The sequence below is a fragment of the Pagrus major genome, chromosome 1 (genome assembly GCF_040436345.1).
Source record: "Pagrus major chromosome 1, Pma_NU_1.0".
NCBI classification, from domain to species: domain Eukaryota; kingdom Metazoa; phylum Chordata; class Actinopteri; order Spariformes; family Sparidae; genus Pagrus; species Pagrus major.
The window spans coordinates 22,240,749-22,264,544 of record NC_133215.1 but is presented as its reverse complement, the minus strand read 5'-3'; the positions used below and the strand labels follow the sequence as shown (position 1 = coordinate 22,264,544).

At 39.4% G+C, this 23,796-nt stretch overlaps 2 protein-coding genes and 1 long non-coding RNA gene across 3 annotated transcripts; 1 reads left to right on the top strand and 2 right to left on the bottom strand.

The window, feature by feature from the left end:
- Positions 1 to 427: 427 nt before the first annotated feature.
- Positions 428 to 8,120, bottom strand: LOC140999292 (probable ATP-dependent RNA helicase DDX5). Its single transcript, XM_073469624.1, has 13 exons — positions 7,936 to 8,120; positions 6,437 to 6,617; positions 6,124 to 6,220; positions 5,847 to 5,980; positions 5,347 to 5,412; positions 4,833 to 4,974; positions 4,520 to 4,680; positions 4,037 to 4,209; positions 3,636 to 3,746; positions 3,449 to 3,510; positions 3,285 to 3,344; positions 1,596 to 1,817; positions 428 to 1,261 (listed from the first exon to the last, which is right to left on the bottom strand). Exons 1-13 carry the CDS (start codon positions 7,974 to 7,976, stop codon positions 804 to 806), a joined length of 1,908 nt encoding a protein of 635 aa, XP_073325725.1. The 5' UTR covers positions 7,977 to 8,120; the 3' UTR covers positions 428 to 803.
- A 5,986-nt stretch (positions 8,121 to 14,106) lies between these two features.
- On the bottom strand, positions 14,107 to 16,355 carry LOC140999687 (uncharacterized). Its single transcript, XR_012179496.1, has 3 exons — positions 16,185 to 16,355; positions 14,543 to 14,633; positions 14,107 to 14,174 (listed from the first exon to the last, which is right to left on the bottom strand). It is a non-coding gene; the product is annotated as an uncharacterized lncRNA (long non-coding RNA).
- A 3,103-nt stretch (positions 16,356 to 19,458) lies between these two features.
- LOC141004005 (histone H4) lies at positions 19,459 to 19,842 on the top strand. Its single transcript, XM_073475510.1, has one exon. The coding sequence runs from the start codon at positions 19,459 to 19,461 to the stop codon at positions 19,768 to 19,770; it is 312 nt and encodes a 103-aa protein (XP_073331611.1). The 3' UTR covers positions 19,771 to 19,842.
- The last annotated feature ends 3,954 nt before the right edge of the window (positions 19,843 to 23,796 follow it).

The window sequence follows — 23,796 nt, the reverse complement described above, 5'->3', positions numbered from 1 at the left end:
AGTATATTTTTTTAAAATCAGTTTGCTGGTTAAATGAATAGAAAATGCACAACGTTGGCTCTGATGCAGCATGAACTCTGCAAAGTAACTTGCAATATTATCAAATGAATCTAGTTGAGTAAAAGTTCAGTGTTTGTTTCAAAATGTAGTGAAGTGGAATTTTTAAGTAGCAACAAATGTAAATACTGAAATAAAGTACCTCAAAATTGTATTTAAATACAGAACTTCAGTAATTGTGCTTAGTTACATGCCACCACTGCTTACAAATCTCTAAGATAAACATAAAAAAAATGTTCAGGCTTCATGTGTTATGAGTCAGGTATTTCCGATCCTGTAAACTCAAAGATGTGTGGTTTAGATGCACAGATCCCTGTCAAAACAATCTAATTCAAGCAATTCTTCCAACACAGACGACACAACACAGAGGTCCCATTTTCTCCTTTTTATTTAAAAGGGCCACACACACCCTTTTTTTATATGATCTTCATAACATCACTTTAAACATACCACAAACTGAAAACACTGCATTACCTAGTAAAAATAAATTACTGAGGAATGTAACAAAAAAAAACAGTCAAGGAAAAGTGCAGCAATCAAAGTTGCACTATAGGAGGCGTGTCTATGACTCCACTTAATGCTCTGGGTTTACTGAATAATTCCAACCCTGCTGTAAGCAAAACAAAGTTAAACAGTACAAAGGGTAATAATAATAATAATAATAATAATAATAATAATAATCATACTGTAAGATTTCAAGACTAACAAAAATCATGTTGGTTCCATATATTGTGCGTGTATCGTATCTACTGTGGGAAGGGTGGTGGCATGGGGTAGGGCACCATTGGTGGTGGGGGCGGTGGCTGTTGGGCCTGTGGTGGTGGTGGCTGAGAGTTGAAAGGGAACGGCGGGTGGTTCATGCCATTCTGAGCGGCCCGCTGCATGGCCCCGAACTGCGGGGGGCCCTGGAAGCTTTGGTTACCAAAGGCACCCACCTGGTTTGCCGGTGAACCGAAATTACCCTGTCCGTTGCTGTTGCTGTAATTGCTGTTGCCATAGCTACCACTAGAGTTACCACTGTTACCCCCATAGCTGCCACCATTTTGGGCCTTATTACCACCAAAGGCACTTTTCGGCCCGTTGCCAAACCCTCTATCACCGTCCCTGTCCCTGTAGCTACTACCGCCAAAATTGCTCCTCCCTCCCCCAGAATACCTATCCCGACGGTCATCCTTGTAGCCACCTCTTCCCCCCCTTCCACGACCTGAAAGAGATGAAGATGGGAGAGAGGAGAGAGAAGACTATTAATACAAGGAACCTACAACAACATGGCAGCAAAACTAAGACACACCAAGATAAATAATGGCCTTTACACACATGGAATATGCATAATTGTTGGCTTCATCCATCGGTTAATGGGATGGCTTGAAGACTAAGAATAGCTTTACTTAACCATCATTTTAAAACTTATTTTGATGCTGAAGCCTTAATAGACTTGACGTCGCGCCCAAGAGTGAATTCTCATATATACTAAAAGAAACACTGCGTCTTCCATTAACACTATAAGTTTATTAATGTAAACAAGTATCAGACTGTACCTCCTCTGTCCTCTGCCATCTGGATCAGCTTGGGGTTAATGGCCTGGTTGGCCTCGCGGAGCACAGAGATCAGGTCACTGGCTTGTTTCATGTTGTTGGGGGTGAAGAAGGTGTAGGCTGTGCCCGTTTTTTGACTTCGGGCTGTGCGTCCAATGCGGTGGATATAATCCTCGGAGGAGTTAGGGTAGTCATAATTGATGACAAATTTCACATCCTCCACATCTGTGAAAGTGTTGCAGTGTGGCAAAACAAAACATGGAGGCCACACAAGATTTTGCACACCACAACAGCCAGATCAAAGGGAAAAGTTAGCAGCTGTTAAGGCTGGGGAAAGAAATTGGTCATTAGGCTGCGGAGGGAACAAGTTAAAACAACATAAGATCGTGTACACATCTACTCCATGGGATACTACTGTGGGAAGAGAGAAACGATGCACACTCCAATTGCTTACCATAATCAAAATGATCCAAAAGACATTCAGTCTCCCTTTTGTTAACCAAGGGAGAAAAAAAAAATGGGATTTAAGTCTTACCATAAAGGAGTATGCATTCACTAGTCCTTTCCCAATGCAGCGAAATCCCCCACAAATTGTCAAGTGACATCCAGGAGCTTCTACGCAGTTGGGCCACGATATGCACTGGGGCCTCCTCATGTGCCAATATAGGACCATTCTGTGGTACATTTTTGCAGGTCCGTTTTTCCCAGTACACTCTCAAAAGAAGCTTGATATTAAAGGCCGAACTGCACGTCTTGCCAAGACAAAATAGACCATGTACTAATTTGAACAGGGGTAAAAATGAAGAAGGCCCAAGCATTGACCCCGGTGGCACCCCTCACAGAGCACAGAACAATTCCCCCCACCCCCCCTTCATCAGTCTCATCAAGGCAAGATCTTCCAAGAAGCCAGTGTTCACTTGAGAAAATGTCTCTCGTTGGCAGGTCTCGACATGACTATAAAACGCAGGCGAGGGAGGAACTTTGGTTTGAGCTGTCTCACTCTTTCTCCTCTCACTAGATGTTCCCACTACCCCATAAACACATGTGCCAGGTCTCATCAAATTTTCAGAGACAAATAAAAGATTTCAAACTGCTCTCTCCATTTCTAGAAATCCAGCACTTTGACGGGAAAAGAAAACAACTGAAAGCTTAGACAAGCTTACAAGCACCCATGCTATGTGATACAGGCTCCGAAAGGTAACAATTGTTCCAAATCTCAAACAAGTGACTTGCAATACAGCGCTCTCTAACACAACAGCATGCAAGGCAAAAGTCACAACATCAAGCATATCTTTTTTTTTCTTGTTTTTTTTTTTTTTTTACGTTTGAGTTGGAAACAGCTGGATGGCATTTGTCAGGTGAAATCCATGGACGGAGAACAGATGTGTGTGTATTTCAACAACATATCAGAGACAAAGGCTTAGCCACACAGCCTTTTGAAGATCACTGGCACACAAGAGCTTTCATCTCTCTAGGCCCACTGGGTGGCAAGCCAGTTGAGCACTTCCAATATGTCATCCTTCTCCCTCTCGAGGCCTGGGACTGTCATGCCTAGCGCCTGCCACAAAGACTCCACCTTAAGGTGAGAAAAACTCAGAAAAATGCATAGAAAAGTTAAAGAAAGCAAAACCACTTTCTTTAAAATAAGTGTAACACTGATAAGAAAGTGATGCTACTCAATGGCATACTGACCTAAGCCCCGGGACGCCACATCTGTAGCGATAAGGATTGGAGCTTTGCCATATCTGAACTCTGAAGGGGGAAGGACAGACAGACAGAATTCAATTCAATTGCAGAGCAGATCGACAATGATTCTTAAATCTTTTTTTCTTGCAATGTGATTAATTAAATCTCACCATTAAGGACCCAGTCCCTCTCCTGTTGGCTCTTGTCTCCATGAATTCCCATTGCTGGCCACCTGTGACAGACAGATTGCACATTAAACAATAAAACAAAAAGTAGGAGCGATGAGAGAGAACAGCTGTCATTCAGCATAGCGGTTTCAAACCCTTCTTTTGAGGGGACAGAAGAAGAGATCCGTACCCATCTCTTCTCATCCTCCTGGTGAGCTCATCACAACGCCTTTTGGTCTCCACAAAAATAATGGTCTTGTTCTCCTTTTCGCTCATTATCTCCTCCAGCAAACGGATCAATCTGACAGGAAGACATGAAAGAAGGATGTGTCAAAACGTAGTTAAAAAAATCCTACTGATTTAAAGTATTGTTACATATTGAAGTATTAGATACTGAAGTAAAACACTAAGTGACGCTTAAGTAAGTACAGCAATACACTAAACAATTTGTTCTTTAACTGATTGCATACTGAAGCAAGGTTTTGAGAGGCAAGAACCAGAACCTGTCTGGCCAAGGACCAAGATAAAGTCTTTCGCATCACATCAGTTGATTGACTGATGCTTATAAAGAGGTAGAAGCCATCGACTCACTTGTCCTCCTTCTCCATGTCACTGCAAACATCAACTATCTGCAGGATGTTGTGATTGGCACTGAGCTGCAGTGCGCCAATGTTGATCTGGACATAGTCCTTCAGGAAGTCCTCAGCCAGCTGGCGAACCTCCTTAGGCCAGGTGGCACTCCACATCAGGGTCTGACGGTCTGGCTGTTCAAGACAAAAAAGCAAATTTCAACACTGTTTTGCAACTTTTAAGTGCATTTGACACTCACGTGTAACTGTTAAAAATTCAATGATGCACCAGCTGGATATCTGCGTGCATTTTCCTCACTCCAGAACATTTTTGTATCTAGCCAGCTAAATCTTTATTTCATCTAGGTGTTAGGGGAAAATATTCCATATAAACAAAGCAACTGGGTAGTAGTTATGGTTGTGGTTTAGCAATTAGGTTTACTCTGAAATTTTCTCAATAATAATGACAATCGTCTGCCAAGTTAAAGAAGCTAACATCACTTACCCGAATTTGTTCCACTATCTTGCGGATCTGAGGTTCAAATCCCATGTCCAGCATGCGGTCAGCTTCATCCAGCACCAGATAGGTGCAACGGCGCAAATTAGTCTTGCCACACTCCAGGAAGTCAATGAGACGCCCTGGGGTAGCGATGCAAATCTCAACGCCTTCATAAAGAAAAGAAATAAGGAAAAACACAATATTACACATTTAAAAACACACAAACAATCCTTAAATCGGAAAACAAATGTCTAACAGCAAAGACAAGTCAAATGAACTGAGTGATATTTACATAGTAAGATTAACAAAGTAAGCGTACCTCTCTCTAGGTCCCTGATTTGGGGTCCTTTGGGCGCACCACCATAGATGCAGGTGCTCTTCAGACGGGAAGCCCTGCCGTATTCAGCAGCCACTTGTTGTACCTGCTGAGCTAGCTCACGGGTTGGCGCCAGCACCAAGCACTGAAGACAGATGATACTTTTATTATAACAATTGTTCTTTGTGTACTGCATCCCTCAGATCAATAAAATGGTCAAAGATATACAACACATGTTTGTTAAAACAACTTTTGTGTTCATACATTCATGTAAGGCAATCTTTTCACAGGGCCAAATAACATCACCACAATCAAGGAAGAATGATGCCTGCAGATCAGGTGTGATATGAAGACTAGGCATCATCTGGGATTTTAGTTATAATATAAGATAGCTTTAGGTAATTTTCTGTTCTTCAAAAATAGAAAGAAAAAAAAATAGACTGCCAATATCATCCGGTACTAATACAGACCACAGGATCACACACGACGAGAACAATTTATTTTCAAGTTTACTTACAATAGGTCCGTCTCCGTGCTCCAGGAATGGCTGATGTTGAATGTGCACAATTGCAGGCAGAAGGTACTAAAAAAAAAAAAAAATGCTTTAAATATACATTTTCACTCAGGAGTATAAGAGGAGTATACAGTATCAGTGCTCCAATAAACACCAGATTCCTGGTAGTCAACTTTCGCAACATCAGCAGGGTATATTTGTTTTCCTTCTCTCAGCTGACAAGTGTGATCTTTGTTTCAAGTTGCAACATCTCATCTTATATGGCTATTTTTATGTTTACATCACTCTTATCTTGAACCAGTCCCAGCTTAGTGATCACAGTCCAACTGAGAGGTACAGAAGGTTACTTCTGGCAGAATCTAACCTAATAACAGATCAGAATATGAATAAACAATATAGAATTAATCAATTGGCTAAACCCACTTTAGAGTACAGTATATTACTAGAATTTTCATGCACCCACATCTGCAGCACGTAACTGGTTCCTTTTCTTATTCACTTACTGCAAGGGTTTTCCCAGACCCAGTTTGAGCGATGCCAACCATGTCTTTGCCACTCAGGGCGACTGGCCATCCCTGAGACTGAATGGGAGTTGGTTCAGTCCAGTTCTGTTTGCTAATAACATCCATGACGTAGCCTGAAGAATTAACATGTGTAAGTTAAATTGTTTACTGTCTGACAAAATGACACAGTATTCTGAGATGTTTAACGTATTTCAGCAAAGAAAGGTACAGGACTATTCAAGATTATTTTTGTAGTGGAGAATGAATTTCTACTCACTTGGAAATGCAGCTTCATGAAATTTTACAATTGGTTTGGGGCAATCCCGTCCTTTGACTGTAACTTCTTTGCTTCTTCGGTACTGTTCAACCTCTTGCTGGAATTGGAAGAAAGACAGCGGTTAATACAAATACACTGAAGCCCACATGAAACAGCAGGAAAAGCCATCGATTCTGCGAATTGGAATATTTGTTTTGGGTATTTTCATCTTTTGTTTAACTTAATGTAGTTCCTTGTTAAAGTGAGGATTAAAGAAAGAAAGATCAACCCAATGAAAACTGAGAAAGGAGAAACAGCTACAATCTGGTCTTACAAGTGGTCTGCGCGTGGCATCTGGATGTTCCTGGTAGAAGTTCTTTTGAAACTTTGGAAGCTCGTCCAGGTTCCAGTGCTTCTTTCGCAGTCTTTCACCAGGGTTGCCAAACTTTCCTGGAGGAGGTCCGCCCCTATTGCCTCCTCCACCACCACCAAAACGAGGAGGTCCTCCACCATACCTTATGTAAAAGAGAGGGACATGAATCATAAAACACAGCCACCTGTTGGCACTTAAAGGGCACTTCACCAACTTCTCACAACAAGGTTAATTAACTAGTTAATTAAGTACTTCTTGACCTGTCATGTTTAAAAACAATACATCTTGATTTTAATTTTATTTTTCTTACAGAACATAATGCAGAAAAGATACAGGTAATTCATAATTACAAAAAATTCCCAGTGAAATTTATTGATTCAGTGCATTGATGTCATCTTGGAAAGTAAAGTTTATAGTTAAACTGTTACATATCCTGCCTTGGAAACATAGGTATCGTTGTCACAAATGCTTGGTTACTACATTTCAGGGATTGTGTAAAAAAATTGCATTTATGTATATAATCTGTAAATATAAGATTATCGGGCGATATATTGATATCATAATATTTTTCACCCCTAATAATCAGCATCGGGCCAAAAGATCAAGTATTAGTCAAGCTCTACAAATCTCCGGAGTGTCCCTTCAACACTGCCTTGTAAACTACATAGAAAGTTTCAGGATCAAACTCCTCTGTTCCCAGTTTATAAACACCAAATCAATAAATTACACAACGGGGCAAGGGTCGCTGGATTTGTAAACAGCCTTCATACACAGTTCAATCAACATTTGTGAAAGAGGACAAAATCTTCCAAACAGAAAGTTTATAACCTAGAGCCAACTATTTGCTTTACAAACACCACTGTCAGGAAACTCTGGCATTTTTAAAAACATTTTTTTATCCATAACAACTTCCACTGCCACAACTTGTTACTGTAGCAGGTGGTCAGGTAGCAAAGTTACGTTAACCTGTCAGATTGAGGTTGACATGACCTGCTTATATTGGATGGATCTTCGTTTTACCTCCATTAAGACACATTCATGGATAATAATCATGGAAAACGAGTCGTTAGAAATTAATTTTGGCCTCTGCAAAACAAATCTTCGTCTCGGGTGCGGATCCGCAACAGAGACACCACTGCGTCACATGCACACATAACAAGCAGGCTGCCGTGCTCACTGCCACCGACACAGAGCCGTCGTTAGCTGCCATTTTACCTCTAATCGGCAGGGAAATGGAGACCGCGGATACCTCAAACACGCCAATCACGTCTGATTACATACAACAGTGTATCGTGTTAAAACACAAGAATGCTGCCAAATAACAATTGGTGGCAACACAGAGTACAAGCCCACTGCCTTGTTTTGACAACACAGCCATGACAGCTCTGCCGCTAGCAGCCGTATGCTAAGCTGCTCCTCTCGGCTAACGTCAAGAAAGCCGGAGCTGACAGTTGACTTACCCTCTGTCTCTGCCACGATCTCTGTCTGAAAATCCAGGCATTGTGTAGCAGACTACCGTCGAAAAAACGGACTTCGCTGAAATCCGCTTGCCGGTCCACAAAACAGAAGATTTATCTAAGAGCTAAAGTCGGAATGGGGGAATACAAAAAGAAAATGCCGGCAGACAAAAGTCTGTCTGGAGGGACGGATGTGACGTCAGCCTAGGCGCATAACATTGTATCAATGCGCTTCAAACAGCGGCACCCCCGAGAACTATTTTATTTCCCCACATCTATCTATCTATCTATCTATCTATCTATCTATCTATCTATCTATCTATCTATATAAAGACAGTACTTAATATGAACAAGCCAAGCGAGATATCAAAACAAACAAAAGGGAAGTTGTATTAAGTTTGTATTAAATATATAATAATCTAATAAAGAAAGCTTAGTTTGGTATTATACAATAGCTTTATTAATTTATTTTTACTCATATAATTTTAAACTAAACGCTCTTCCAGCCATCTCTTTTGTAGTGTTATGATATTCTGTCTGGCTCACCAGGAACATAATGAAACATGCAAAGGCTGCATATAATCTTGAGAAATTGCCTCCAGATGTGTCACTAAGCAACTAAATTGCATTGTGGGAAATGTAGGCGCCAAGTTTTGAAAAGCAGTCCACTGGTCTGCCTTCCAACACTGTCGGACTCATTCTAGACAAAAAAGATTATCAAACAGAGATATCGCTTTTATTTCCTAGTTCACGCTTCCTCTCTCTTCTCAAAACACGACCTGTGCAAATTTGAATAGAATCACAGCATTAAGAATATTAAGATAATGCTGTGATAGCTGACCTAAAGTAAAGCCTGATTATATTATCTATGATTCATAAAATAAATGATCCATGATGATTTGAGAAAAAAAAACAGACAGAATTTATTCAAATGTTGTTTTAATTGTTGCAGATATATAACAGGGACGACTGTTTGATAAACCGATTAAGAAAACATAACATTAAAACTGAACATACAGTATCTGCAAAACCTACATTGCCAGTGAATTTAACCCAGGCAGTAGTGATGTTTGACAAAGAAAATCTGTAGTTAATAAATACAATATTTTGTAGGAGATAGGGTCGTGATTGGACTACTAGGTACCTTAATTGCTGAGATCACTCCAACAAAGTCCAGTTGGGAAAGTGATCAGGTCGTAACCAACTCTCCAGTGTAACAATATTCTGCAAACAATTATTTGAAAGAAAAAAATGAATTTAAACAGGAACAGATTGGGAAGTGGCTGTTTCAGTAAATTCTTTAGTTTTATCACATCCCATCGATTTCCATATTCATCTTATGGCTTTTCTACCACAATGCAGTCTGCATTCGGTTGATGTTAAAGGTGTATGGCGTGCTGGTGCCTGCAGAGACAGAAAAACATATTTCACACAAAACTAAAATGAGAAAATAAAAATACTATTTTTTCCTAAATATGCCAGCTCTTTTCTTTAAAAGAAACAACAACAACAACATATGAGGTGATAATAATCACATATAAAGAAAAAAATAAAATCAATTTATTTTCTATTAAGGAGTCATAAGATCATTAATCAATCATAATAGAGAAGCCATACAATGCCTGGCATTTACAACAGAACATGTAAAAGTGGATTGAATCACAAATGAAAGAGGAATGAAAATGTGATTAATGGTTACTCTTGAAGCATTTGGTTGAATTTAAGACCCCTAAGAATATATTTTTTTTCCATTTTTCTGTACTTTACTGTACAAGTGAAGTTTTAGCATTACACAGGAATTTATGTTTTTGTCTACAATGTACAGAAATTATTTTTAAAAGGCTACTTGTGTTGCTGTAATCTGCAGGCGTCAAGCAGGATATACTTGTTTACTGTCTAATGTCATCAAAACTGCTCACTAACTTTTCATCCAGGTGCTTGCGACAATGAGATACAACCCAGTTAAAGAAATCACTTCTGAAATGTCTTTTAATAACAATTTCAACACATACTGCTCAGCAGAGTCTCGTCCGACCGTTCCCAGCTTCTTTCTTCCTCAAACAGTCCTTAAATTTCTTAGGCTTCTTTTCTGTGTTTCAAAGGGAGAGACATAATACAATTCAACACATGTTTCCAAGCATTTCTCCCTATTTCAGCAACTTAAGCCTCCATGAACAGCTCTGCAACATTGCTATTTACTTCACTAGGCTAACACTGCTATACCTTTCAGCTGTACGACAGTAGTGGAAAGAACTGAGCTGCATTCCCAACTGCATACTTTTTTTCTTATTATACATACAGTAGCTGCCCTATTGCCCAAACAAAACTTTGTTTTGGACAGAAGCAGCTGGGACACATAGTTTCAAAAAGAGAGGGCATACCTCGGCTTACTTCCTCCTTTCTACTCCAACTAAGTGACATATCAGATATCTATTTAGGATTAAAAATGATGAAAAAAATGCTGTTGCATTGTCTGAAATGTTGTATAGTCTGTTTTGTTCATTTGTTACGTGAAACGTTGGCCAACACATACCACAATGAGGCATTTAAAATCACAACTGTCACAGTACAGATTATTAGGAGATAAATGAAATAACAATACATATTTTTAAAAACGTGACTGAAACATCGAGGCTCTTGTATGGTAATAGAAGGTTGACACAACATGGCTTTTTTTTTCTTTTTATCAACTGTCTGACTTTTTGGGGCTCTTACATTTTCATATAACGAACACAAACAAATGTACCTCATGTATATCTCACCAATGAACAAAGATGATGTAATATAAGTAGTGATATTTTCACTTACCACAAAACGTCCTCCACAGGCAATCTATTTGTTTGCCGAGTTCAGTGTTATTGGCTGTTAACTGGTCCCTTATGTTCTCGAGATTGGTCTTCTCTGCCTGCAACTGTTCTTTCTCATTTCTCCAGTTGGTTTTGTCATTTTTCACTGTTATAGCAAGCAGAACAACCAAACAGCAACTGAACATTCCCAAATTTTATTGTATTATTATATTAACTATTTAATCAACACCATGTGAAGTGCTCCTACTGCTAACACCAAACAGAATAAGGAAAAGCTCACTTATGACCCCGAGGCCAATGAGTGCCAAGATCACAGCCAAGAGGAGAAGACAGGACGCACGCTGAAACACAGAATCAGTTCTGGTCCAAGTCCTCCTCTCTGAGTTTTCACTGACAACAGACACTAAACGAAATGAATAATCAGCATCAGGTTCAGACCTTTTCAGATACTGTCATGAAATACTACGTTCAAAGGCAACAAAATCACACTTTCAAACCACAAAGAAAGTTACACATAAATTGAGATTTAAACATAAAAATAAAGGAAATAAAAACAAAATCCATGCTTGTTTGTCCATACCTGTGTGCTGATGCCGTGCAGGTCCATGTATATTTGGTAACGTGCCCTCCACCCAGGGGTTCTCATACACTCTCAGGCTTTCTGCACTGACATAGATGCCCACATTGTCCTGATCAAAGTGAACCTGCTTGGTGATGCCAGGCTCAGCGTACACGTGCTCTGACATTTTTTCTCTACTGTCTATCATCCATCAACAAACCAGCTTTTGCTTTTATTTCTGTACTCGCAGTATTAGAAAGTTTGTTTTTAATCTCGACAAAATAGTTGTCTGTCTATTGAAAGATACTGGACATCCGCACTGATGATGGCGTTTAAAAAGGGGAAGAGCAGAAAAACAGGAAGTCAAAAGCAATTTGCATTTGGGCGTCTGATTGTTACTTCGAAAATCACCTGATCATGTGTGACCTTTGCCATTTGATTTGTGGTTAAAAACCGGAGATAATGATCAAGCTTCATTGACTATTGTTCACTAAAAAGCCAACATACAGTAAATGAACCAAAGCAGAGAAACAATGAGTGGGCGGGGCTGTGTGCCTTTTGAGGCTACCATGTTTCAACCATGCTGAATTCAAAACTTCATCTGGCTTAAACCGTCTTCCATTACTATTTCTTGAAAGACAGTCTTCTGTGTTGTAGTTATTATGCTGATTATCATTGGATTATTATGCATTTAAAAGTTTAAGAACCACCACACAACACACAACTTAGCAAAGACCTTGAACTGTTGACTAGATTGTGCTTTAAAGTTGCTATGGCTCATGTAAGACATGTAAGTGTATTATGACATATTGTGATGATTGTTGTTGTGAATGGCCGAGTGGTGCGTCGCTTGAATGTTGCTGCTGCAACAAACTGTGACGGTATTGTCTCCGGTATATCCTCTGCTAAAGGAGACACGAAAGGAGGAACTGAGGAACCATTATTTAGCATGAAGAGAACCGGAACAGCTCTAATCATGGCTGCCACTTAGATAACACACTACACGACTTTCAAAGTCATCAGGTTGTTGTCCTGTTCACACTGCACAACTTTCTGCAATGTGGTCGTGAGTCTTACGATGGTTGTGGTTTTCATGCTACATGAATAATCAGCAACAGGGGGTCACGTTACACACAGTCCAAGTTTTTGTGTGCTGATTTGTGAAAACAAAACCCCCCAAAACATAATACCAGTGAGAGGATGGATTATGATGTGTGGACAGTAAGGATTATTTTTCCACTAGAAAAGTATGATTGCCAGCTCGTATTGTGGTTCAGTAAGGATTCATGGTTACACATACTGAAAAGCTCATGTGTATGATTCTGATATTAACTACAGGCCATTATTGTGCCCGCTCCATACAAATAGATGCCTGGTTAGACACAGATGACAGCAGAGGAGAGAGGGAGAAAGGAGAGGAGGTTCTTCACCTCACACATACCAATCATCGTTCACAGTAGCATGAGCTGCCTCTGATCTGGGGCTTTTAGTCCGCACCAAAAACTCCAAAAACAAAGGCAAGATCAGGACTGAAATCTTGTAGTGTGAACTTTTCTTAAATGAATGATGACGAAGCAACTGCCACCAGGTTTGATGCATCGGTATTTAGTCACCTGCAATTTGTGGGCTTTTTAAATTGTCACCACATGCTCCTACACTAAAATGTTAACATTCATACATTTAACTTGTCTGATCTAAATGTTGACAAATTATCTTGAATGAAAAAGAAATGCATGTTATGTAATGAATCACTCAATCACAGAATTGATCAGGTCACTTGAGACAAATGTATTTATATAGTGGTTTGTTTTTTTAACAAAAAGATTAACAACAAGTGCTCAGCCAAAGATTTAAACCAATATTACAATATTAGAAATACTGCTGACATCTGTGAGTTGTACTTAACTCTTGTTAATATCTGTTGAATATAAACGCAATCTCTTAAATTTGCTTTCAAACACACAAAGTTACACTTGGATATTGCATGCTGTGTATAGGTCAAAGTCCAATTTTGCATGCAGATGATTTGCCAGTCCTTCCCATGAACTTTTCTGGAGAATAGATCTGGCTTCTAATACTGAACTGTAAGACCTTACACCTCAGTTAAACCATGTCTGCAGCAGGTTTACGTTAACCCTCAGATGCAGGGATCTCACAGGATTTTAAGGGGATCTTTGCAACTTGGTTAAGCGTAAAGCACATATGTTGCTTGTGATAACACAGTGACGGACTTTGATCCATGCAACACAGCTTTAAATCTGTCCTAAACTGCAGCTTATCTAATAATAATGCATCGATATTTGGTGGCATCACAATTTGTGGGATTTTTTAAGTGTTACCATAAAGTTTTACTCAGTTTGATTTATTTTGATTTTAATAACTGTACTTTGAATAAAATGTTAATATTCATGCATTTAACTTGTCTGTGCTAAATTATGACAATATATCTTAAATGAAAAAACAATGCATGTTATGTACTAAATGACTTAATCAGGTCACTTGAGACAAATGTATTTATTTAGTGATTTGTTTTTTGTTAGTACACAACAAATAATTGATGAATATAGTATTAATGAAACATGTCAGCTCAACAGTTTATTCATACATAAAAAGCAGATGCACTCCATTGCTTCCACAGGAGGAGAACGTACAGTATGTTATTGTTGTTTTACATGTGTGTAAGCAAAACATATGTGGAATCAGTTGATGAGCATCCAATAATAATGAGATTTTATTGAAGCATTTTCTCACAGATGAAGTTTGATTGAAAACTGCAGACCATATCATTCCAGTTGTTTATAAGAGCATGTCCATTGTAAATCTCAGCACAGTTTTCAGTTTCCCCTGTATTATCCGGCTGGTTACCTGCCCAGTACCTAAAGATAAAAAAAAGTTTTAACCAATATCACAATATTTGAAATCAATACTGCTGACATCTGCGAGTTGCACTTATTGAATATAAACCAACACAGAAATATCATGGGTTTCATCTGGGGAGTCAGATCATGGAGGATCAATATCACAAAATTGGTGGGCAGAACTTGATGTACACCACTTCTTTATAACTATTTAACTATTTTCATGAGATTGCATGTCTGAATGTTGCCTGCAGGAAACTTTGTACCATTATGAAACAACCCATTGGAATGAATGCGTCGAGGAGTCCATATAACCATAGAGGGTTAATTAATTCAGAAGACAGTCGAAAAGATAACAAAATGGAAAATGTCTTACTCTTTTTTACCTTTCATTCCATTTACCCATTTCCAGGTACCTTCGGTGTCTTCATCAGTCAGCCCAATCCAGACGCGCAGGTTAAATGAGCTGAGAAATTCCTGGAGTTCAAAGAGACATTCAGGTTACTCACAATTCAGTTATTTTTCCTTTTTTCGCTGTCCTTCCAAAAAGTGTAGTCATACTTAAAGCTACTGCAAGGAATTTGTCTGGTGGCCCCCCTGGAGAGACGAGTAAACATTTGTTTGTATAATCATTATTGTCCCCATTTCAGCTGAACCACATGGGTTTTCAGTTCTGCACACAGTTTGCCTCTACTTTGATTAACGTAGCCCTCGTGAATGAATTTGATAGATAAAGAGAAAATATTGTTTTTCACACAAGATTTGATCTCATGATTTAATGCCTTGAGTAATTTCTTCAATCATTGTGTGATTTTTCATTTCTATATTCGCTATTAGAGTATCGCTATTATACCGTTAGAACACATTTATTCTCTACTTGTTTTGTTCTTAGGTAAAAGGACGAATGGACCTGTAAATGTGTTATTTGAAAAAATAAAATCCTCTGTTGTCTCAAAGGCTCATGACCAAGAGCTCGCTAACATGGTTAATTTACATCACATACAGAATGTAATGTAAGATACTTATTTTACTTATGCTACTGACGTTACATAAGTTGTTTTAACCCAAACTGCAAAGTTTTCCTAAACATACCCAAGTAGTTCTGCGACTATACAACAAAGGTACGGTATGCCCTCCGCCGGTACGCTGCAACTGTCAGTTTTCTTTTGGAACGGTGATATGTGTTGTTTTGGGAGTCAAAATGGCTGCCCTGATAAAGATGCAGGTTGAAGAGTAAAAAACAGAACTGAACTTCCTCTATCACAGTATTCATGAGGTTCAGTGACTCATGTCCCTGTTACCCTGCTTGTATTGTGTTAATTTCTGAAGCTTTGCACAAATCATTGTGGACTTCTCTTCTCCTTTTTCACACATTTCAGGAAGACTGAACCTGCTTTACAACAATAACCCATTTTCTTCTTCCATCTTTTTGAAAGGTCATGTGCCTACTTTTTTTCTATCATACACAATCACAGTAACTTGATAACATAGATTTGTTCAACCCCTTCTGATGGCATCCTTTAACAGCATCACAAAACATTAATAACACAAATTTAAGTCCTGATATTAAAATTAGGAATCTGGGAGGGGAGGCAGGTTTTAAAACACAGTTTGGAAAGAATGAAATAGTCAACAACAATATGTTGAAGAGGATTTAGCAAAAACTAGTAATAATATTGTCTTCATTAGACAGTAAACAGAGACAGTCACTCTTATTAAACCAATGAGGTGTACTGTCTAAATAAATGTAATGTAACACCTGTTCTTCTTAGGTCTGCCCCTCTTTGCTGACAGTCAGCTCTGCTGACCTGCCAGGACTTCTTCTCAAAAAGAAACAGCTCAGTATTTCAAATGAACTTTAAAAAATGAAATGTGGAACTGATATCCTCAGTGTCACTAAACACAGAAACAAAGAACTCTCCCTACAGCATAACGACCATATGGTTTTATGTTGTGACCACACAAAACAGTACGGGCCTCATTAATATTCTGTTTTGTCTCTTTAGGACTTAAGAAATAAATAATTACCTTGAAACATTCAGTGAAGATCATCTCTCTCTTTGGTCATGTTATCAAATCTGTTTTGCAGCTGCTCTTGTTCTTTAGTCAGTTTGTTGTATCTAGTCTGTAACTGGTCTCTTTCTTCAGTCAGGTTGTTGTATCTAGTCTGTAACTGGTCTTTCTCTCCAATCACGTTGATGTATCCTTTGGTGTCTGTCACATAAACAACAAACAAACATACACTGTTAATTAGCATCACTTAGTGCTTCATCAGCATGTTAACCAAGTACTCACACATGACAACCAGAGTTATGAGTCCAGTCAGGAGGAGAAGACACAGCAGACCCAGAATCACTGCAGCAGCTCTGCCTGGACTCCTCTTTACATCTCCAGCACCTGAAGGTAGAGGTCAGTATTTGTCATGGGTTTGTTCCTCAGAGTGAAATAAAATCAAATCAACTCTTGTTGCTTTGGGGATGGCAATGTTGGTCAGTTGCTTGTTTCAGTTTCAGTTGCTTAATTGATAAATATCTGTGGATATCTGTGAATGACTTTGTGATTATTGTTAATTACTAAATGTTAGCATGCTAACACATTAAACTAAGGCAGTGAACTGGGTAAATGCCAAGTTAACATTTTATTTATTTTTTTAGTACCAACTAAAGCCAACAATTACAGCAAACAAGACTCTCCCCCTCCACTCTCTTGCTCTTTGACCCTTTACATTATGGTTCCTGATCATTATTATTATTATTATTTGCCAGGGGAGTTTACTAGTGTCATCACCATCACTGTTTACATTCGGCCATCTGGAAACGCAGAAGCAGCGTATGACGTCATCCACGCTGTGACCGCGGGACTTCAGACGAAATACCCCGGAGCCTTCATCATCATCATTACAGGTGACTTCAACCACGTCTCTCTCTCATCCACACCCCCAATGTTTTGCCAGTTTGTAAAATGCACTACACGGGAAAACAAGACAATAGATCTGCTGTATGCAAATGTTAAAGATGGATACAGCTCCACCACCCCACACCAACCTCCGCAGCAGACACCAGCTATCACCACCTCCCTCCCTTACACTGCAGACTTTAAGTACCGCACTGAGTCGTGTCATCTGCAGATATTCTCTGATGACACGGCCATTGTGGTGCGTGTAGAGGGTGGATGAGTACAGGGACCTGGTCGACAATTTTGTTAAGTGGTGGGGGAGAAACACCTGCAGCTGACATGACGAAGACGAAAGACATGGTGTTGGACTTCAGGAGGAACAAGCCCCTTCCCTCTCCAGTCTGCATTGGTGGGACAGATGTTGACATTGTGGAATCATACAAATACCTGGGTGTTGTGCTGGACAATAAACTGGAGTGGTCTACAAACACAGAGGCAGTCTACAAGAAGGGCCTGAGCCGGCTTTACTTCCTGAGGAGGCTCAGGTCCTTTAATGTCTGCAACCGGATGCTCCAGATGTTCTATCAGTCTGTTGTTGCGAGCACCATCTTCTTCACTGTGGTGTCCTGGGGTGCGGGCATCAAAGCGAAGGACGCCAACAGACTGAACAAACTCATCAAGAAGGCAGAGTTGTTGGCTCTAAGCGTGTCACCCTGGAGGAGGTGGCGGAGGACAGGATGCTGGCAAAACTGCTGGCTATCATGGACAATGTCTAACACTCCCTCCACAAAACTCTGGACAAGCTTAAAAGCAGCTTCAGCAACAGACTCATTCAACCCCGCTGCCTAAAGGAACGGCACAGGAAATCGTTCCTACCCGGTGCCATCAGACTTTATAACGCACACTCCAAAACACACAAATAATTTTTGCGCTTTAAATTATTATTACCGTCAATAAAACTGCACCTTATCCTCTTGCATCTTATGTTCCACTTACCTTTACTCCTCGATACCTCAGCATTTATTAGTCTTTGCTTCAGAAAATATAGGGTTAGGATTAGTAATTCTAGTTGAAAAGTTATTAGTGACCTTACTCTTTCACAATTAATAACTTGCTATGTTAGCTAAGTTCTGCTTTATGAAGAGCATATCATACCTGGCTGTTGGTCGTCAGTAGTGTTGCCCTCTGATTTCAGCGCAGTGCTCCCTTCTGCCCAGCAGTTGTCATAAACTATCACATTATCGATGTTTTCACTGACGTCTTTGTTTCCATCCTCCTTCTCACCTGCCTGAAATCTAACTTTTTTGGTGAGATCAAGCTTGGCATAGAGATCCTCAGACATACTCTTGTCTCGCTTCACTTAATCAAACTCAGATGTTCTGCTTGGACCAGTCACACAGTATGAGCCCACTGTAACCCAAGATAATAGGGAAGCAGGTAATAGTTCCCTTTATTTAAAGTGGCAAAAGCAGGCGACTTTTAGAAAGGGAAGAAATGAGAGGAAGTCACTGGACCACAACACAGGATTGCTGAATGCCCCTTGTAGTGGCAGATTTGTTCTAAATAATAATGCCCTTTGTCCAAGTAAAAAACATTATCAACAAAATTGCCCTGTCACCCTGGTAAAAAACCATAAACCCTTCCCAGTGCCTGCCTCCCACCACCTGCCTAGTCATATATATAGATTCACCTGTGCCAGTGCCTTCAAAACAAAAGCCTTATCAAATATTCAAAATCACAAAAACAATGCTACTAATATTGTAATCAAACTAATTAACTAACTTGTACTCATCAAAACATTAACAAAATAAATAAATGTTGAAATTGTATTACAAAACAATGAACAGCTCCAACACCCCTGACACCTGGAAGAGATGCTAATGCAAAAAACACAGTTTCTTTTTCTGGCTATCGTTGGCATGGTTAGGTAACCTGAGAGTCATCTTCACACTAGACATGCTTTATGTGAGGAAGCTCTGGGTTTCTGGAGGTGGAAATACAGGCGAAGTCACGCCTCTTCTGGTGCATCAATGGGAGATTATTTTGGGGAGGAAAAGTACAGTTGCCAATGAAGAGAGACAAATACATGTTTTACCCCATTTGAATTTTTGTGGTGAATCTTTAACGGACACGACACAGGAAGCTCCACCTGCACTCACCTGAGAGAGCTGAGACACAGCTGCAGCCTGTCACAGAGCAAGGCACGCGCGCACACATACACTCACACACAGTCGTGCGTGTTGTTGTTCAGTAGGTGGCGCTCATGCACCAAATCATCAACCTTCATGAATCACCACAGAAGAAGAAGAGGCCCTCCTCTGTTTTCAATTACGTCCTCAGATAAGATGTAAATATCCGGGACGCAGGGGTTGCAAATTATTCAGTATCTTTTCTCTGACCAGCGACAATGAGCGGAAGAGGCAAAGGAGGTAAAGGACTCGGTAAAGGAGGCGCTAAGCGTCACCGTAAAGTCCTCCGTGATAACATCCAGGGAATCACCAAGCCCGCTATCCGCCGTCTGGCTCGCCGCGGTGGAGTCAAGCGTATCTCCGGTCTGATCTACGAGGAGACCCGCGGTGTGCTCAAGGTTTTCCTGGAGAACGTCATCCGTGATGCCGTCACCTACACCGAGCACGCCAAGAGAAAGACCGTGACCGCCATGGATGTGGTGTATGCGCTGAAGAGGCAGGGACGCACCCTGTACGGCTTCGGAGGTTAAACCGATAATTCATCAGATCTACAACAACAAAGGTCCTTTTAAGGGCCACACACTTTCGCTATTAAAAGCTGATTTCCTTCTACATTTAATGTAAAATGCACTTCTTAAACGCCTCATTAACTGAATGGACTTCCCTGTGATTTTGTCTCTTTGTCTCTCTAAAGTTACAAAGACTTTTCTGAGACATACGCTGATGTCCTGCAGTCTAGATCAGTCTGATATGTAATGTGGCAGGAGCAATGGAGAACTCGTCTGCATGAAATCCTCAAAACTATCATTAATACTTTGGCACAGTTAAAACTTTATTGCTTGGGATCTCGCTTTCAGAAGTCTGTATCACTTAACCACCATTAATAATTGGTAAGTTTATAGCATGTCATGTTTCACATAACATTTAAAAGAAATGTTATGTTAAATACAGTAGACTACCACATGAAGGTAGGACACCACAGACAGACCGACAGATACCTTCCTGTTGGATGTCAGTGGTCTGATTTCGGCGCAGTGCTCCCTTCTGCCCAGCAGTTGTCATAAATTGTCACATTATTAATGTTTGCACCGCTATCTAACTTTTTTGGTGAGATCAAGCTTGGCATAGATTCACCTAGAATTTGTTTTAATGTGCAGTGGAATGAACTTTGCCTCCTCAAAAGCGGAGAGCAAAAGTATTCTATCGTAGTGAATTAAAATATGAATAACTATGTAGGAATGAACTATTTTAATTTTCTTTTGGCCAGCAGAACATTACAGATGCTTATTTATTTCCAATATAAAAATACAATCAAAACACATCTGTGAAACAAATGTGTAAACAATTGGCATAATTGAAATGAAAGGAACTAAAAGCAGTTAATCAGTCACAAAATATTAATAAAAAACATGATTTAAAATGAAGCAGAATAAAATATAACAAGAATGATATGAAAATTAAATGATATATGACAATACTCAACAGTAATAAACATTCTGTAAGAAGCAGTAAAATAAAATGACCTGCAGTATATTTATTCTCTTGTACTTCATGTATAAATATAACAAAAACACATTAAGCAGGTTTTTCCTCAGAAATTTCCAGGAGAAAAAATATTCATGACTCAGGACTCACTCTATATGTCCTACTAACAAAATGTCTCTGAAAAGACCTTACTTCACGTCTTATCACCAAGTTTTCTCTTCTTATATAATATTTACGGTTGCTTCATATACACTGTGCAACATGTACCATAAATATATAATGCAGCTCATACAGTGTGTACGTGTAGACACTTTCCTGATACAGTAGCTTGCTTAGCATTATATTAGTGCTGTCCTGGCAATTTTAGCTCAAATTGAGAAATGCAACAAAGAGTAAGTCCTTGTTTTTATATTATTGCCTTGTGGGTTTGGATGCTGAGTTATCAAGTTGATGTCATTTCACAGATACAGAAACTTTCTGCACGCAGGGTAAATCAATCCAGCTGTTTTCACCCAAGATGGCCTCATGTCTACGCAGTATTCATCTGCATGATTTGGCTCACCATCGGCCCAGTATCTGAAAGTACAAAACAGAGATTTTACTCTTTTTTTTTTTAAGAATATAGTGTTCACGAAGACACATTTCATGGGCAGCAACACTCAGGCCATGGCCAAACTACATTTTAATCCAACATCAACTCACAAGTCAATGCAAAACCCAACAAACGATGCCACCCCAGCAATAAGAATAAGACATACAAAAATACTGTCTAAATAAATGTAATGTAACACCTGTTCTTCTTTGCTGTTGATGATCACCAGGTCTGCACCTCTTTGCTGACAGTCAGCTCTGCTGACCTGCCAGGACTTGCCGCTGAAATATTTCCATCCTTCTGTTGCAAAATTGAAAAAAGAAACAGCTCAGTATTTCAAATGAACTTTAAAAAATGAAATGTGGAACTGATATCCTCAGTGTCACTAAACACAGAAACAAAGAACTCTCCCTACAGCATAACGACCATATGGTTTTATGTTGTGACCACACAAAACAGTACGGGCCTCATTAATATTCTGTTTTGTCTCTTTAGGACTTAAGAAATAAATAATTACCTCGAAACATTCTGTGAAGATCATCTCTCTCTTTGGTCATGTTATCAAATCTGTTTTGCAGCTGCTCTTGTTCTTTATTCAGGTTGTTGTAACTAGTCTGTAACTGGTCTCTTTCTTCAGTCAGGTTGTTGTATCCTTTGGTGTCTGTCACATAAACAACAAACAAACATACACTGTTAATTAGCATCACTTAGTGCTTCATCAGCATGCTAACAAAGTACTCATACATGACAACCAGAGTTATGAGTCCAATCAGGAGGAGAAGACACAGCAGACCCAGAATCACTGCAGCAGCTCTGCCTGGACTCCTCTTTACATCTCCAGCACCTGAAGGTAGAGGTCAGTATTTGTCATGTGTTTGTAGAAAATATAGGGTTAGGATTATTAATTCTAGTTGAAAAGTTATAAGTGACCTTACTCTTTCACAATTAATAACTTGCTATGTTAGCTAAGTTCTGCTTTATGAAGAGCAAATCATTATAGTATTTCTATGTATGCACAATGTTTCATTTTATATTAGTCAGTCTGCCATCGTACATTTACAAATTTGCTAACAAAGATGACAATTATGACAAAGTCCAGTTATTAAAGTAACTCATAACTGAAATACAGAATGTCTCAACATAAAATGTAAATTTTCCCTGTAATCACAAACACAGTATCCCTAGTATGTCAGACATATGAGACAGGCAGACAGACACAGACAGATAGATAGATACTTGGCTGTTGGTCGTCAGTAGTGTTGCCCTCTGATTTCGGCGCAGTGCTCCCTTCTGCCCAGCAGTTGTCATAAATTATCACATTATCGATGTTTTCACTGACGTCTTTGTTTCCATCCTCCTTCTCACCTGCCTGAAATCTAACTTTTTTGGTGAGATCAAGCTTGGCATAGAGATCCTCAGACATACTGTTGTCTCACTTCACTTAATCAAACTTGGATGTTCTGCTTGGACCAGTCACACAGTATGAGCCCACTGTAACCCAAGATAATAGGGAAGCAGGTAATAGTTCCCTTTATTTAAAGTGGCAAAAGCAGGCGACTTTTAGAAAGGGAAGACATGAGAGGAAGTCCCTGGACCCCAACACAGGATTACTGAATGCCCCTGACACCTGGAAGAGATGCTAATGCAAAAACAAATTCCTTTTTCTGGCTATCGTTGGCATGGTTAGGTAATCTGAGAGTCATCTTCACACTAGACATGCTTTATGTGAGGAGGCTCTGGGTTTCTGGAGGTGGAAATACAGACGAAGTCACGCCTCTTCTGGTGCATCAATGGGAGATTATTTTGGGGAAGTACAGTTGCCAGTGAAGAGAGACAAATAGATTTTTTACCCCATTTGAATTGTTGTGGTGAATCTTTAACAGACACGACACTTGACTTCAAAACACCATCTTTCAGCAATCAGGAAAACAAAACAGGAAATGATATTGGGGTTTTGGAGGAACCGGACCTCAACAAGAAATTACATTTCCTTTAATGAGATGAACTGAGCAGTGCCAGGTGGAGGGGTGGATTTAAGGCCCATTGAACTACAGAAAATAGCAGAGCCAAATTAAAAACAAACAAACCAACAAAAAAGCCCTTTTTAATAAACTCCTCCCTGATGATTTTATAACTGACTCACATATTAAAGAGATTTATAAAGTTATTAATGAGTATAGATATGTAACTGATGAAGCCCCCGAAAAGTGAAATATAAAAACATCAATGACAAAATTAAATACAATGTTGCTTATCTTTGTGATTAGACTTGCTACAAAAAATACTCATTATGTATTGTGATGAGGCTGAAACTCCCCTAAAATTTGTAACACCAAGATCGCCATATTGTTTTTTGTATAGAAGCTTCCACTTTGTGACTTCCTTGGTGGTTCCCCAGTTAAAGTTTACTTGAAATTTAATTTTCTGTATTGTCTGTTCTTTGGGAGGGATAATTCATGGAGACAACAATTTAGCTAAA